The 18,578-nt window shown below is 36.2% G+C and overlaps 1 protein-coding gene across 3 annotated transcripts in view; it reads right to left on the bottom strand.

Moving 5' to 3' along the window:
* AEBP2 (AE binding protein 2) overlaps positions 1-18,578 on the bottom strand; it is an 82,364-nt gene that overhangs the window by 21,597 nt on the left and 42,189 nt on the right. For all 3 annotated transcript variants that reach the window (XM_061125101.1, XM_061125100.1, XM_061125102.1), the window contains exons 4-6: positions 8,961-9,147; positions 6,396-6,520; positions 800-867 (exon numbers count right to left, since the gene is read on the bottom strand). In XM_061125101.1, coding sequence (XP_060981084.1) covers positions 800-867; positions 6,396-6,520; positions 8,961-9,147 — 380 coding nt within the window. The remainder of the gene's footprint in view (positions 1-799; positions 868-6,395; positions 6,521-8,960; positions 9,148-18,578) is intronic.

Below are 18,578 nucleotides of genomic sequence, written 5' to 3'. Positions count from 1 at the left end.
GTGTCCTCTTCCTCTTAAACCTCCCCCCACTCCTCACCGCATCCCAAATCTATTTTTAAAGCTCTTAATTCATATTATGTTCATTAACATCTCTTTGGACTGGAATTTGGGGAATGATATTGTAGAAAAATATATAATAACAAGAATTAGTATGGACTATATCTTATTAATTTTTAATGAGATTCCATTCATTTCAATTTATTCTATTACTGGTGCTTTTCTATGATATACCTTCATTTACCTTCTGCAACAACTAAAAAATTTTTTAAGAATAAAAGGAATATTGAACATGAACTATCCAAATTAAGGAGCACATGGGTCAGAACCACTCTAATAAAAGAGTACTAAAACTCAAAGAAAAATATAACACTCCTAGAACACTCTCCAATTGCTTTTTTCAATAAAATATCATTAATAGTGTCCTGAAAAATGTTTAGAAATTGTTAAAATAATTGACTCAAAGGCTTAACTAAGGTTGCTTACGCCCCATCCTACTTGAAGGTTATTAAAAGTTCTAAAAATAATCACATCCTAAAAATGATTAAAAATTGCTATGACAACTTACATTAAAAAAACTATTTTAAAAGTTAATTTTAAAGCTTATACCTTGAGCCAGGTACTCTTAAGAGCCTTTACAGATTATCTTTTTCATGCTGACAACCTCAAAATGTTCTGTGATTTCATTCCTGTAAGTCTCCTATATTTGAACCCAATAGCTTAAGTAATTTTTGAGTAAAAGATTTTAATAAGAGTAAGAAATCAGTCTATTAGTTATATATGCAGTATTCCAAATACTTACATGTCTTCAGGCATCCAATGAAGCAAAAGTTTTATCTTTCCAGAATCCTCTTTTCTCTTAGCTATTACCTAGCAATGATACAAAATAAATTACAGTAACTATTTATAAAACATCATTCTAACATGCTTTAAAAAAGCTTTCGGTCCTAACCAAGAACTGAAGTGTTTGTGTCTGGGACCAGGTGTTACCACCACAGCTTGTCCTACCCTAGTTCGTAGCAATTCCACCCTTGATCATCTATTTTCACAAAAGAGAAAAAGTGAAATAGCTTTATACAGCCAAAGACAAAAACCGTATTATCTCTTAAAATGCTGTTTATTTTACTATCTACTAAATCTTTAGCTGAGCCAGAATACCAACCAAGAATCCACATTGGCTAAATGGGTTTGTTTGTTTGTTTTTTGGGGGGGGGGCCATGAAATGTGTTTGAAGAACAAATGAATAGTGAAGGAAAAAAGAACACTGGGAAGGGACAAGTCTCCTTTTTATGATTAAGGTATTTGTCATTTGCGTGGAGGCTTTTTGTTTGTGGGTTGATTCGTGTTATTTTAAATGAAACATTAACCAATCAGTGTTAAGGTTTGATTTTAAGGAATTTGGTTTGATTTTAGGGTGTGATTTGATTAAGGAATCTAAGTTAAAGTGTGGATCAACTAGAGCTATAAGGACCTATGTAAGTGTAGGAAAAACAAAATGCTTGTCTTTCATTACCAGATGCTAAAAACTAAAGTAGTGATTCTTAAAAATCAATCAAAATGGCATTTTATAACTCTGAGAACTTCCATATTAATGAAATTAGAACGCTAGTGTTTTAATAATCTACATGTCAATATTTTTTACCAAGTTTTTAAGTTTCAAATAGCCTCACAAAGTAATGTTATGTGTCACCCTCAAAACATATTAGCAGTAAAAGCAGTACTTCACACAAATACAAAACACTTTCTAGCTTCATTATTTAAAACCCTATAGTTAAGTACTCTAAATCTAGACTCAGTAATAGGATTAATGTAAAAGCCCAAAGACAGATCTGAAGACGCTAAAACAGACTATCTCTACATACAAAGAAATAAGATATAAAAATAATGCAATGCAACCAAGTATAGCAAATCAACTGACTGGTAACTGGGATTCTGCTGACCTCTTCTGGAGAAGGCTCAAAGAAAATGTCTCAATTAAGGAAGACAAGTCAGGCAAACTGAACAGCATAGCACACCACATACATCCTTATGTAACACGTTTCACTACCAGTATGCCTATCAAATTAACCATAAAGGCTAACTTGATACCAGAAAACTCCTATTTACAGTTAGTACTGAGCACTGACTACGAACAGAAATGATTCTGTTTAATACAAACCGCCTTCATCCACCTTCCTCAGTCACAGTCACGGAACCTTCAAGGATTTCCTCACCTAGCTCCTTTCCTGTCTGTTGTGTCCAAGGAAGACCATTACCCATTATGGATGTTTCTTCCTTCCAATTCCCCCAGGAAAAAGCATTCTTCAGATTATATTACACCTTTGTTACTTCTCCTCAGTCAAGGTACCCCTGCCACCACAATGTCGCTTGGGGTGCAAAACCACTCTTATTCCTAGGTTTTTAAAAATTTATTGATAACAAACAGCTATCAATCATGTTCTTAAACCCTCACAGATGTTTTCTACAAATGCAAAACTTTTCATTTTCATAGACTATGTTAACAGAGTAAATTTAAAGTTTTCTTCCAGAAAACTAATATCACATTTTTAGTTCCTCCATTTTTTGATCATTTTTACTTCTCCTGTGGTCAGCTTAAGGATTTCATCTCAAGGATCGGCTCTAATGAAATCATGTGAAAACTGATGCTACACTTTTTAAAAGAGAACCTTACCTATCTTCATCACCTCTATTCTCTAACAGGTAGAGGTCCCTGTTAAATACTAGACCATTATTTCATCAGATTTATTACCCTTTTAAATCATTAAATGTTGACAGGTCCCAAACCTCATTCCTTCAATTTCTTCTCTTTTCTATTTAATATGTCCTAGGTGATCTTATCCACTCTGGTATCTTTAAACACCCTAATAGACGAGAAACTTCCATTCTTATCTGTAGTCGCTTCTCTCCCCTAAGCTCAGATTCATATCCATCTGCCTACATGACAAAACCATTAGATGATCCACAGAATGTGTTGAAATTACAGCCCTTGATATTCCCCTCTCCTTCAACCTGGGCTTCCGTCGTGGCTCAGTGGTAAAGAATCCAGCAGCCAAGCAGAAGACACAGGTTTGATCCCTGGGTCAGGTGGATCCCCTGGAGAAGGGAATCCCACTTGAGTATTCTTGCCTGAAAATTCCCATGGCCAGAGGAGCCTGGCAGACTACAGTTGATAGGGTTGCAAAAGAGTCAGACATGATTTAGCAACTAAATAACGACTCCCTCAATCTGCTCACCTCACAGACTCTATTAAAAGGCAACTCCATCCTTTTGCCTAGCTGTCCAGGCGAAAAACATTGGAGTCATCTTATCCTCGTGTTACCATACCTGATCCATCCGTAATTCTCATCAATACTACTTTCAAATGACATCCAGAGCCTAACAATTTTTAGTATCTCCACTACAACCATTCTGGTCTTTTCTCACTTGAGATACTGAAAAGACTGACCCCTTCTCTCCCCAACACTGACCTACAATATGCTCTCAATACAGGAACTGAAGTGAGCACATTAAAACCTACATGAGAGGCAAGAGACTAGTGAGTTCTCTAAGGCAGAGGGCAGAGACAAAGATGAACACGCAAAGCTACCCCAGGCAAGTTTTCAGTAATGGGAATGTTCCAATGTATTTTTTTAACTATAGTGGTGGTGGTGGTGGTGGTGGTGGTGGTGGTTTCACTGGTAAGTAAAACTGTCAAAATTCAGAGAACTGTATACTTTTTTTTTTCCCTTGGCCACAGAGCTTGCAGGATCTTAGTTCCCAGACCAGGAACTGAACTCAGGTCCCAGCACTGAAAGCATGAAGTCCTAACCACGGGCCCACAAGGAATTCCCTTGTATACTTAAAACGGGTGAGTTTGTATTTACTATATCTCAATAGAACTTTTATTTAAAAACTCACATCAGAGCATGGCTACTCAAACTCCTCCAATGGCTTCCCAACACACACGGAATAAAAAGCCAAGGTGTCAGTCCAACCAGATTCTCCCCATTACCTCTCTGACACGTCTACTCTCTCTGCCTCAATCATTTGCTCCAGCTACACTAGCCTTTACACTGTTTCAAACATACTTGGCATATTCCTACTTCAGGATTCTACACTTGCCTCTGGCTATGATGCCCCTTCCCCCAATAACTGAATGGTTCATATCCTCACTTTCAAGTTTTTAATTTTATTAATTTACCCTGTTTATCATGTATCCCCCATTAGACTATAGGCATGGTTTTTTGTTTTTCATCCACTTTGTTCATTTCTGTATCATTAGTACCTGCCACGTGTAGCTGCTTAATATTTAAGTAAATGAACACATTAGCCCTAATGCCACACTCCTTTTGAGTCTGGGACCACATCTTACCAACCGCTAAAAAAATTATAATAAAAAACTTAGAAGGTAGAAAGGGGGAACACATTAGAAGTATGGGATTAACAGATACAAGCTACTATACATAAAATAGATTAGAAACTAGAATTTATTGTATAGTATGATATACATATAGTATGATATGCCTGCAATGCAGGAAACTGGGGTTTGATCCCTGGGTCAGGAAGGGAGTGGCACCCCACTCCAGCATTCTTGCCTGGAGAATTCCATGGTAGAGGAGCCTGACAGGCTATAGCCCATGGGATCACCAGAGAGTCAGCACATGACTAAGCGACTATCGCTTTCACAGGTAATTATATTCAATATTTTATCATAATCTATAAAGGAATATAACCAGAAAAATTACATAAATATAACTGAATCACCTTGCTGTATACCTGAAACTAACAAAATATTGTAAATCAACTGTATTTCAATAAAAGAAAAAGATCACATGGATAAAATTTAAGTAACTTATTTTCTAGTTCACATGCTTTTTATTCAGCAAAACCCTTAAAAGTCTACTCTATCAAATCATCATGAAATATTTTTTATGATCAGTCAATCTTCAGGCTTCTTTTTTTTTTTTACCTTTTTTTTTGATGTGAACCTTTTTAAAGTCTGTATTGAATTGATTACACTGTTGCTTCTATTTCATGTCTTCTGGCTCTCTGGCCCTAAGGCATGTGCAATCTTAGCTTCCCAACCAGGGGTCAAACCCACATCCCCCTGCACTGGAAGGCCAAGTCTTAACCCACAAGATAGTCAGCAAAGTCCCAATCCTCAGTTTATTTCAACTTGTAAAATGATTAATACTTTGTATCTCCTATGTGTTAATACATAAATGTAAACTTGGATAATAAATATTAATTTCAACCTAAAAAAAAAAAAGAATAATTATAGACCTACCAAATCATAAGCCTATGTGATCAAATTCCAAAGGAGGACTTTAACCATCACTGCTGAGCAAGCTCCTAATCTTGCTGAATCCCAACAAAATTCCCAGCACAGCCATTTTAACTTTGTCTTCAAAGCCTCTAGTTTTCCTTCTGAACCTTTCTTATTTAATAAATGTATTTCCAACATTCTTTAAAAGCACATACGTATGGCAAACCTTTCCTTAAACCCAACTCACACCTATTATGTACTCCAAGCTCAGAAAAGATTCCCTTTCCTTGTGTCTAATCATCTACCTTCTTGTCTTTGAGAATCAAAATCAGGGACTGTGAACTGAAAGTAGTCATAGAAGAAAAAGTGAAAGTACAAGAAAACCTCATTAGTAGAGGAGTTGGGAAAAATAAAAGATTCAAACCAGCAGAAATATCCATACTGATCTTTTATATTCAAATTCTCATGCATTTTGATTAGAATATATAAAACCTAAATTCTATTTCAATTGCCAAAATTAAAGAAACTCTCTTTTCAGGGATTCAAATCACTGAATCTGGTCTAAGGTTTATCTCTACTAACTCACCTACATCAAACTACAGCAATGTAAAGATGACTGGATAATAAAATGGCAAGGTGCATAAGAGGAAAACAACTCTCTATTAACTTCTAGTTAACCAAAGACAAACTAGTTGTTTTTTTTTAATTTGATATTTTGCTTTTTCCAACACAGTTATCCAACAAATATACAGACAATTCTACACGCTTCAGAAACATCCACAGGAAAAAAAAAGATAAAAATTCCTTCTTTCATGAAGCTTTCACTTGATGACCATTATTGTATTTTCTGTTTAACACAAACTGTAGATGTGCATTTTAGGGGACACAGACAGCATGCAGAAACAAAGACAGGGATGTACATTAAAGGAAATCTAATATTCTAACTTTACATATAAGGAAACCAGAGGTCAGAAAACACACCTAGTTTACTTAAAGTCAGAAATGGATCTTCAAATGCTTAGCAGCCCAAATGTCATCCCAATTTCCTAAATAGCTCAAATTAAAGGCTAAAAAACTTCATGTGATCTTTAAACATGGAACTGTGGGAAATATTTGAAAAAGAAAAAAACAAAACAAAACCCCAGATACTTACAGTACTATGGAAAACAACGCTGTGCCCCTTCCCTAAGCTCTCTATGTGAGCCGAGAGGTTAAAGCATATGGCTCGATGCCTTATCGCATCCAGTGTCTGTGCATCGAAGAAATCATGCGGTCGTGCTAAAAGGCAACACAAAAGCGGTAAAGAATATTTAGAAAAATGTAACTGTCTCAGAACAGCCATAATTAGTAACCCATTTTTCACAAAAATATGCACTAGGTAGAAAAGACTGAAACAATCTATCTAGTATTTAAATGTCAAGACTTTCTTTGCTTTCAAAGCACAGAACCAAGCTTACAAGGTTAAGGGTGTAAGAAGTAGAACTCAGCGAGTGTGGTTTAATTCTGCTCCTTGGTGTGTGAGATTTTAACCTTCGACCTCATGACTGTACACTTTAGCTACTCTCTTTTTCATATAGTTTTGTATTTTACTCCAGGATCTCTCCTGAGCACCAGTCCTGCATTTCCAACAATATGACAAATGTCTTCATCTGTGCACTACACCAAGATCTCATTCATCTCAGCCAAACATATTAAATACATTTCATGAACAGTTTACATTATAATATGTAATCAAAATTTGCTTCAGATTTGACAAAGTAGTAATTTTAAAATTTAAAAATTTTGGAATTTTTGACAAACATTTTCTTGATTACGAGTGACTCTTGTAATGATAATCTAAGAAAATTATAAATACATTTAAATGCCAATGAGTACTTCAAAATTCTTTCAAACTCCCAATCCCATCAGTTATCAGCTATGTGACTTTGCACAAACTGCCTGATCTTTCTTGGTCTGTTTCCTAATTTGAGAAATGGAAATGCAATAGCTATAGATGATGAGTAAAATAAATGCATAGGAAAAACGCCTTAAGCCATAATGCAATTTATACTGATACACTTATATCATTTTTTAAAAAAATAAATGGACAAACCTAGAGTAAGCAATCTTTTAGTATGATCACAACAAAGTTATACACTAAAGATTTGATAAGATCATTTTTTAAACTTCTATTTTCATCCCATTAATAATTATAAATTGTGTTGTTTCTACTCCTAACAACACTGTTCAAAGTAAGGAAAGTGCATTTATTATTTTACAATTGTGGAGCTTTCTAGTACATGTAAAATATCTCAATATCATCTTAATTAAAAATTAAATTTTACCGACAATAAAAGAAACAGCCTAATTTCCTGGTACATCATATTTTAAATTACATATATGCCGGTTTACCACTGTTCTGACTTAACTCATGGGTAGACTGAAACTGTCTCTACCACTCATGGAGTTCTCAGTACACCTGCACACATGTACCAGGTGGTATACTCGATAAAGCAACCTGAATAGCTCTTTTCTCATTGGATTTTTGCTCAAAAGGAGATAAACAGAAAACCAGCTGGTAATAAACTAACAGAACCCACAAGATTAACAATGCAATGACAATGGGAAATCAGTTTTTTAAAACTCACATTTATTTATGAGAGGAATAAAGTCATGATTTTACCGAATGCTAAGAAACAAAGCCCCTTCCTACTTCACCTGCTGCTACTGGTGGAAAAAATATGTACTTTCTCCATCTCTCCAAATAAGCTTATCCTTCTCAAGAGAAAGCATATTAACAATGGCTCACCCCTCTAAATCACTCAAATCTATCACTCCTCACTCAAGTTTCAACAAACACAGAGGTCATCACCCGAATTAAATTTGGAATAATAAAAAGAGCCCTCAAATTTCATATTCTATGCATCAGACCTTAACCATTTTGTGCCCACTACTAAATCAAGAATACTAAACTAGAAGAATATCTCCAAAGCAGGTGTGTGTCATGACCCACTAGCATGAGGAAGAAAATAATATGACTTCTTTTTTCCCCCATTTCTGTTTTTCAGTATTCCTTCTTGTCAGTGTACACTAGCAGTGTTCTCTCCATACACTGTAAGTACATCAACTGAATGCCATTTTTTTAAATAAGTTATATAATAAAAAACTTTTTGTTTGAAGACCACAAAAATAAAGACTGTTTTCCTGTGGTTCAAAAGTATACAAACATCTAATGATGTCCTGTCCTAAATATGGAGGCTACATCTCCTAATCTTGTAATTAAGCACATAAACACTACACATATGTGTCACAGCAGACTGTTAAGCACCAAGACACAGACTACACTGAGTTTCCTTATTCACACTCACCACTTTGGAACTAGATAGGTACCTGATGTTTAAATCTTTAACATGTTCAAATTTTCTAAAATATTGTTATTAACACCAACATTGTCATAATTTAAATTGTCTTAATTCAGAATTACAATAGCCCTCAAAATCTACTTCTATAAAGTTTGTACTATAAGTCCACATGTACTTCTGCTCCCTCAGCTACTAGAGGTAAAACATACATCTGAATTCTCACAGGAACAGACCAAGATCCTATCTGTTCATCACTATTAACAAAAATAGATAAGCAGAGTTGAAGAATGGCAGAAACTGAACTTGCATTAGAGCCTAAGATAAAACTAAACCATCTGATACACTGTCTTAATACACTGTGTGTATTAAATACTTACGTAACGAGCGTCGTCTTTTGTTCTTTAATTTCCTCCTTTTGTTCATTCCAGCTTTAGAAGGAGATTCTTCTTTGGCCTTTGGCTGGCTAGAGACTTTTGAGGAGTTCTGCTGACTGAAGTGTGTGGGTACATGGCGAGCTAGCCCTCCCTGAGAAGCAAAGCTGGCATTGCAGCCGCCGACGACACACTAAATAAAAAAACAACGATGTCAGGGGTGCTGTATATGATGCAAGCAAAATAGAAACGAGTGGATACTTTGTATTTTCAGAATTAAATCAGTAACACTACAGAACTAATTCCAGAAAGGATCTATGATCCACGGACAGAGAAACTTGGTGGGCTACAGTCCATGGGGTCGCAAAAGAGTCAAACATGACTTAGCAACTGAATCACCACCACCACAGTCTTCTTGCAAAACTGAGAAAACAAGGTCCACTTAACTACCCAAGTCTCCTGGCAACTGCTATTCCAACAATGGATGCAGAATGTTTGGAAATCACTAAAATTACAATTTTACTAAGACTTCTAGTTAGATCTTAAAAAATAATATTTTCAGGTCTTCTAAGAAATGAATGTTACTAATTAAAACATTTTCCAAAGTGATCATAAAAACAGCAAAATCCACACTGGATTGCTGGGGGGTTTCCATCAGGGATTTATTCCAGTTGTTTAGATTCTGACTTGACAACCAAACAAGCAGCAGGCAAATCTGCCATGTATGCCACTAAATGTATCCAACACATTATTCCCAGGTGGTTCAACTTACATTTTTCTAGATTAATACCACAAGACTCCACTGTTCCCACAATACTGCCCTCTAGTGTGTGTCTGTGTGGGTATTCTTTCAGATGAGATACCGCTACCATTTCAAACTTCTAAAAAACACAATACAGCCCTCTAGAGAGAGAGAGTGTGTGCGTGCGCGTGCACACACAGAAGCGATTGAGTCTTTGTAACCCCATGGACTGTAGCCCTCCAGGCTTCTCGGTCCATGGGGTTTTCCAGGCAAGAATACTGGAGTAGGTTGCCATTTCCTCCTCCAGGGGATCTTCCAGACCAACAGCCCTCTATTAGTAAAGATCCTAACTTTATTCACAAAATCTCTTTAAATCTGACCACGTGAAAAGAGTTCACCCTCCTGTGAGGAACATCTTCACACTTTCAGATCATGATTAGATCACCTATCCCAACCCATCTTTTCCACGCATTTTGAGGACAAGAATATACTTTTACAAATATATACATTGCCAGAAGCTCCCTGCAAATCATAGCTATTTCTAAATACACTGGCTTACAGATTCTGATAAAAATCAGTGCTGGCTGAAACACTTCACAGCAAAACCCTTGCACAGTGCCATTAAGAATCATTCTACTCATTTCACTATATGAGACATGTTAAGAGCTCCAACGGTACTCAGTATTGCTAACAGAAATCTTTGACCATTCTAAAGTGCACAGTAGGTTAAGAGAGAGAAGATGACTTAAGATTTTAGTTCAAATACTTACCTATTCCATATTCAGTACTATTAACATTAGATGCTAGAAGTGTAAGGATGGATGAGAGATACTTTTCGCACTGAAAGTGCTTAAATGTGATCAGCAAGACATATATAGATAAAAGCGACAACTTCAAAGGACTATCATCAAGGCTAACGGACAAAGAGTTATGGAATCTTGAAAAGAAACAATCAGCCATATTGAGGGCTTCACAATTCATTTAATTCTTACAACTCTTATCAATAATGTGGTCCTCGGATTGCCTACATCACAGAAGGCTCAGCTACAGATTCTGACCTTGAGAAAGAAGCTGGGCATCTGACAGTTGCTAAATTCTTACAACCTAAAATCCTACTACACATATTTTGAGCACCAAAAAAGAATAATGCTTTTTAAAGTTTCCATCTTCTGCAGATTACCACACTGCCAGAAAACACCACTAGCTACGACAGGAGCCGCCAGTCAGACGCTTCTACTTACACTATAAATAACGCTACCAGAAGAAACTGAATCTTTGTTTTTATTTAATTTTATTAATTTTTTGAGGTGAATTTCATATAACATACCATTTTAAAGTATATAATTCAGTGGTATTTCGTGTATTCACAACCTACAAACAAATACAAGGTTTATAAGGACAGCTCCACATCCTTGCCCAGACTTGTCATTTTTCGTTTATTTTATTAAAACTATCCTAGTGAGTATAAAGTAGTATCTCACTGTGGTTTTCACTTGTATTTTCTTAATAACCATTTTAATTTAAAATCTGATAATTCCTTCTAAATACCAAAAAAAATTTTAAATATGGTTGGAAAACATGAGCATGTGAATCTACTTCTCCACTTGCAAATTTTGTGAAATTTAAACATAGATGAAGATAGGGAGGGGGTAAATTAGTAGAAGACTGGGATTAACATACACACACTACTATGTATAAAACAGATTAACAACAAAGACCTACTGTTTATATTCAATGTCTTGTGATAACCTTTAATGGAAAAGAATCTGAAAAAGAATATATATATATTTATGTATTTATAACTGAATCTGTTTGCTGTATACCTACACCAAACAGTGCAAATTAACAATACTTCAATTAAAAAATGGTTAAAAAATAAAATAAATATAGATCCAAGTGTTCAGAGCCTGAATTAAGAGTGCTGAAAGAGAATCACCCTGAAGAGTTAATTTCACACTGCTCAATACATGCTAGTCATTAGACACAAAGAGCTACAGAGTCCTTAAAATGCAGCTAGTTCAAAATTTTTAAAAAGTGTTGCAAGTATAAACTGCACACCAAATTTGGAAGATTTAGTACCAGAAAATGCAAAACATCTTAATAACTATGTATATTGACAAGAGGCTGAAATGATCAAATAGGTTAAGTCAAAGATGTTATTTAAATTATTTTCATTTTCACTTGTTTTAACTATTTTAACACAGCATTGAAAAATTTTAAATATTAAATAACATTCAGTTCACACGTTATTTCTATTAAACTGTACAATACTGCCATAGACTAAGACATGCAGTACTTATTTTTCTTGCTTTTCCATTTTAAAAGATATCACCCCCTGTATTTTCTAACACCTATTCTAAAAACATACTTTATTATTTACTTGGCTGTTACTGAGTCTTAGTTGCTGCATATGCGATCTAGTTCCCTGACCAGGGATTGAACCCAGGTCCCCTGCATTAGGAGCTCAGAGTCTCAGCAACTGGACCAACAGTGAAGTCCAAAAAAACATACTTTGTGTCAGTTACATATTTTGTGTCCCATGTGACAGATACTTCAAGGAATGCAACAAATAAAACAGCTTTACCCTTAGATTCTTGGTTGAGTACTGGTTATTCAAACAAATTTATGGATAAAATCCACATTCCAAATTTTAGAATTGCTACTTGACTACAATTAAGGCAGCAGTGACAGTAACTGTTCAGATTCAAGTCCCCAGGTTTAAATTTCAAGGGATTTGTCATACGAATCCACCCAGGATTATCCTTAATTACAAGGATTCAAATAGGTTGACAGATTCATTCTGTCCTGGGTTCCTTCAAAACTGCAAAAAATAAGCCCTGGTACTACCTAGAACTAAGAGAGTAAATATCTCAAGTTTATTTCAATCAGCAATGATTCAATGCTCAGAAAATAAAATCAATAATAAGAATTCTAATAGAAAATTGTTTTTTCTTTGGTTTTGATTATTCATCCATCAATCAAGAATCAAAACCAAAAACTAAACAAAGAATCAAAAACAAATGTTAAAAAGAAAACAAAGTAAATGAGAATTTAGAATGAGAGAAAAGAGCACTTTCAATGAAGACAAATACAATAGAATCACACACCTTTCACTAAAATACAAATTCATTTACCCTAACAGAAAAACTTTAAATGTCACTAATCAATATTCCACTCATTTAGTGTTTATCACAGAGAACAAGCTGAGAGACAAATCTGTCACCTCAAATGGTCTTATTGCATTCACTCCTCTTAACACAAGTATTTCATGGTGTTGAGTCATTTTACTGTTCAAATAGTCAATGTTTCACCCACACATACAACAATGACCACTGAACATAAGCTACCACACATGGTGCTATTTAAAAAAAAAAAATCTATTTGAACAATCGGGAAAAACTGGTCATTAGACAACGAGTGTTTTAAATGTTCTATCTTCCAAATCCACTGAAACATTTGTTAGCTGCTATTGTGGGCATGTAGCTGTTATAAAGTTTGAAACATGGAATGACAGTTTTTCCAAACAGACTTGTTTGAATGAAGCAGCACCAAGACTGTCAATCATATTCACACTCCCGTAAGTGCTATAAAAATCTACAAGGGGCTACTGAAACACAGAGCAGAGAACAGAAGATACAGGAGTATTTATTAGCAAGTGATGTAAAAGAAAACAAAAACTCCAGGTACAAATGTTGGTTTCTTAGTTTTGACACGTGTACCACAGTATGTGAGATGATAACATCAGGGGAAACAAATGGGGTAAAGGTACATGAGTACTCTCTGTACTATCTTCCCACATTTTCTGTAAAATAAAAATTTTCCAAAACAAAGTTTTTAACATCCTCAGGTAGAAAGCACAGCCTATACAAAACCACAAGGAGGGCAAACGGAGATCCATTTGAGATGTACAAGTAGTTCAGCATTTGGCTGGAACACAACTCCTATGAAGGTCTAGTAAAGGAATGAGTAAGAGAGATGCAGATAGGTATCAGATATGATATTATACATCATGCTAAGAAATATCAGAGAAGGCGATGGCAACCCACTCCAGTACTCTTGCCTGGAAAATCCCATGGACAGAGGAGCCTGGTAGGCTGCAGACCATGGGGTCGCGAAGAGTCAGACACGACTGAGGTGACTTGGCGGCAGCAGCAGCAGCGAAGTTGGATGTTCATTTACAGAGAGGGAGGAGTTACCAACGATTTCAAAGAGCAATAACTAAGGGAACCTTAGAAGATGAACTGGGAGGTGAATAATAAAAGAGCAGAATGTTAAGTAACAGTATTCAGAATACACTGAGAGGCAAGTAAATTGATGGAATTTGGGAGTGCACGTGGGGGCACTATACAAGAAGTTGAGAGAAGAATTAAGAATAATGCAGGACTCTTAAAGTCAGGGTAACTGGATGGAAGATCTTACTATTTACTGAGTCTAAAACAGAACCATGGTTGAAATGGAAAACCAACCTTCTGTACATATTAAGTTCGAAATGCTCCATTAAGACATCCAAGTTGAATATTCTATTCTGGAATCCAAGAGGGAAAATTAGGGCTAGATGTAAACATCTGGGAGTAATCAGAATATACTGAGTATTTAAAACCTAAGAACTTGGTAAGATAAAAACACTTAGGGTGAGAGTTTTGACAGCAGTCTCCAACATCCGGAAGTGAGGCAGAACAGCAAAGCAGACGGCAAGGGAACAGCCGCCGAGTGTCGGCAGGGATGAAGAACAGGGAAGTGTGGGATCAAGGAGTCCCAGAGAGTAAAGAGTAAGTTAATAAAAACCGAGACCCCATATGCAACATGCACAAAGTAAACAGAGCATCCATTTTTCTTCCCCGTGCCTTTTCCCCTCCTTTCAAAGAGCTTTGAATTGGAATCCTCATTTACTAGAGAAATGTTGTTTAATTATCAGTTTTTGTAACTAATCACGTTCACGCAGTGTTGTAGTAAGTGGAACTTCTCTTACAGGGTCCCCTCATAAGAGGAAAACTTTGTAAACAGAAGTTCTTGGATTTCCCTGGTGGTACAGTGGATAACAATCTGCCTGCCAATGCAGGGGACATGGGTTCGATCCCTGGTCCAACAACATTCCACATGCTGTGAAGCAACTAAGCCTATGAACCACAACTACTGAGCCTGCACGCCTAGAGCCTGTGTCCTGTAGCAAGAGAAGTCACCCTAATGAGAAACCCATGCAATGCAACGAGAGTAGCCCCCGCTCGCCCCAACTAGAGAAAGCCAGCATGCAGCACAAAGATCTATCACAGCTACATAAAGAATTCTTAAGTACGGGTGCACATCCAAATCACCAGAAAGATTTTTTAAAATAAAGCAGCGACTAGCAGCACATCAACAAGATTCTAATTTAATTGGTCATGGGCACAACTCAGGCCCCAGAATTTGAATACCCAGTGGCACAGCTCATATAGTCAAGAAAGAATGACCTCAAGACTCTTAGATTTCCAAATAACCAGATCCCTACCATTCTCCACCAGTGACCAATTAGTTTCATGGGTGGGTGGGTGGGTAGGGGTGTGTGTGTTAAGGAATCATGTTTTGTTTGTCAGTATCATCATGTTCATTACACTTATTTTCCTTATTTATACTCAAACTGTACCATGTTCAGTCAGTGGAAACTTCCTAAAATCTGGCTGCCAAGCCTAGGGAAAATGAGTCTTCAAACACAGAGACACAAAAAGGCAAAGGAGAATTAAAGACAGAACAGGGTGCTTAAAGTCTTGTATTATTACAGAGAATGTTGAAAAGTAAAATATGCTCACCCCCCCCCAAAAAAATACACACATATATAATTTAATATATATATTAAAATTTTAAATATGTATTATTTATAAATATGCAAGGTGATGGATGTGTTAATTAACTAAATGGACAGAATCCTTTCACAATTGTAATGCATATCCAATCATCACAATGTGCACTTTAATATTTTAGAATTTCATTTGTCAATTATATCTCAATAAAACTGGAGAGAAAAAGCAAAAGATTTTTTAAATTATCAGTATCAACTACCATTATCACACACGTTACAAAGGAACTGAAGAAGGAACTTTTTCATCACCCATCACAGTGACTGATGTAATAAGACTGGCATCACTGTGTCGTGTAACAATTAACACAATCTGCTTGTATGCACAACTGTAAGACATGCACAGTTAATGAGGATATAATAGTTTAATTCTGGTTTGATGCAATTTCTTTATCACAATTTAGGCTAGGTTCTTGACTCCAAAACACCTAAAAGGACTGGCTATTTCATATATCAGGTCTGAAAGAAAGTCTTAAGTTTTTCAAGCAATACTCTATCACAATGAGATGTCATTCAGATCTCACTATTACGAAAGAACACAATCATATTGAGCTGCGGGAGACTAACTGTTGAGGAAAAGTTATAATAAATACTATAATAAATATATTAGCCCATGACAACTAAGTGACTACAAGTACTGTGTTCAAAGTAAACAGAAATACTAGAGTAGAAGAGAAATGTGTAGGAAGAAAAAGAAAACTATGGAGCCTACCTAAAAAAGTACAACTATGTAATTTCCACCACACTATACAAATTTGTCCAGACAATAACTGTAACACTGGCAAAATAGAAATCAAAACCATCATCAAACATGCTGTGTATGACTAATTTTTATTTTCTTCAGTTAAGTAAAATATTACTGAGCTCGGTAAGTTGAGGTCAATTAGCCATGATAAAGCTTAATACCAAATGATCAAGGAGAATGAAAATCACCATTAAAAATAAAGACCAGAGAAGAGCTAAAAGAACTTCAAAATCCTAGTACTATTAACACATATAATGTTTTTCAACATTTTTCAACAAATTTGGAAAACTCAGCAATGGCCATAGGACTGGAAAAGGTCAGTTTTCATTCCAATCCCACAGAAAGGCAATGCCAAAGAATGCTCAAACTACCACACAATTGCACTCATCTCACACTCTAGTAAAGTAATGCTCAAAATTCTCCAATCCAGGCTTCAGCAATACGTGAACTGTGAAATTCCAGATATTCAAGCTGGTTTTAGAAAAGTCAGAGGGACCAGAGATCAAATTGCCAACATCCACTGGACCATCGACAAAGTAAGGGAGTTCCAGATAAACATCTATTTCTGCTTTACTGACTATGCCAAAGCCTTTGACTATGTGGATCACAATAAACTGTGGAAAATTCTGAAAGACGGGAATACCAGACCACCTGACCTGCCTCTTGAGAAATCTGTATGCAAGTCACGAAGCAACAGTTAGAACTGGACATGGAACAACAAACTGGTTCCAAATAGGAAAAGGAGTGTGTCAATGCTGTATATTGTGTCACCTTGCTTATTTAACTTCTGTGCAGAGTACATCATGAGAAACGCTGGACTGGAAGAAGCAAAGCTGGAATAAGCAAAACTAGAATCAAGATTGCCGGGAGAAATATCAATAACCTCAGATATGCAGATGATAACACCCTTATGGCAGAGAGTGAAGAAGAACTAAAGAGCCTCTTGATAAAAGTGAAAGAGGAAAATGAAAAAGTTGGCTTAAAGCTCAACATTCAGAAAACTAAGATCATGGCATCAGGTCCCATCACTTCATGGCAAACAGATGGGTAAACAGTGGAAACAATGGCTGACTTTATTTTTGGGGGCTCCCAAATCACTGCAGATGGTGATTGCAGCCATGAAATGAAAAGACACTTACTCCTTGGAAGGAAAGTTACGACCAACCTAGACACCATATTAAAAAGCAGACATTACTTTGCCAACAGAGGTCCATCTAGTCAAAGCTATGGTTTTTTCAGTAGCCATGTATGGATGTGAGAGTTGGACTATAAAGAAAGCTAAGCGCAGAAGAACTGATGCTTTTGAACTGTGGTGTTGGAGAAGACTCTTGAGAGTCCCTTGGATTGCAAGGAGATCCAACCAGTCCATCCTAAAGGAGATCAGTCCTGGGTGTTCACTGTAAGGACTGATGCTGAAGCTGAAACTGCAATACTCTGGCCACCTGATGCGAAGAGCTGACTCATTTGAAAAGACCCTGATGCTGGCAAAGACTGAGGGCAGGAGGAGAAGGGGACAACAGAGGATGAGATGGTTGGATGGAATCACCGACTCAATGGACAAGGGTTTGGGTGGACTCCGGGAGTTGGTGATGGACAGTGAGCCCTGGCGTGCTGTGGTTCACGGGGTCACAAAGAGTAGGTCACAACTGAGCGACTGAACTGAACTGAATGTTTTTCAAACCTTAATAATAAAAGGTTTCACAACATTTAATGAAATGGCAGCAGCAACTCCCCTCACACAAACTCTAACAGCACATACAAAGCAGGGGTATACATACAAGACAAAGTGAATGTCAGGGGGAGGGGTTTGCTTATCAACAAATAATCTTTGCATTTTCATTACACAAGACAAACATTATTAAAAGAAAAAAAACTATTTCAGGAGTATGATTTTATAAAACTAGAAAATGATAATGAGCTAAGAAGATTATTTTCATATGATATTAACTTTTTTATCATCAAGTGCAAAACAAGTATAGGAAACATAAAATTCAATTTAAACCTAAACGACACGTCCGTGACTTTCACTGATTTCCCATATCAACTCAATTAGGTCTTTTTGGACCTTTTGTTTCTAACCTTTGCCATTACCAAAACTCCAAGGGACTCTTATCATCTGAATCTTTAATAAATTTTCAGGCAGTTGCCCCAGAAGACACATGAGCAAAAACTGATAAAATTCAATATATAAAAATCGGTATTAGATGAGCATCAAAATGATAGCCATGTATTATAAGCTTAAGAATAACATAACACATGAGTCCATTCTCTAGCTAGATGATAGAACAATGGGTAGAAAGCTCTGAA

This window comes from Dama dama, chromosome 22, assembly GCF_033118175.1.
Source record: "Dama dama isolate Ldn47 chromosome 22, ASM3311817v1, whole genome shotgun sequence".
NCBI lineage: Eukaryota > Metazoa > Chordata > Mammalia > Artiodactyla > Cervidae > Dama > Dama dama.
The sequence above is the reverse complement of the archived record's forward strand: the minus strand, read 5'-3'. Positions and strand labels throughout refer to the sequence as shown.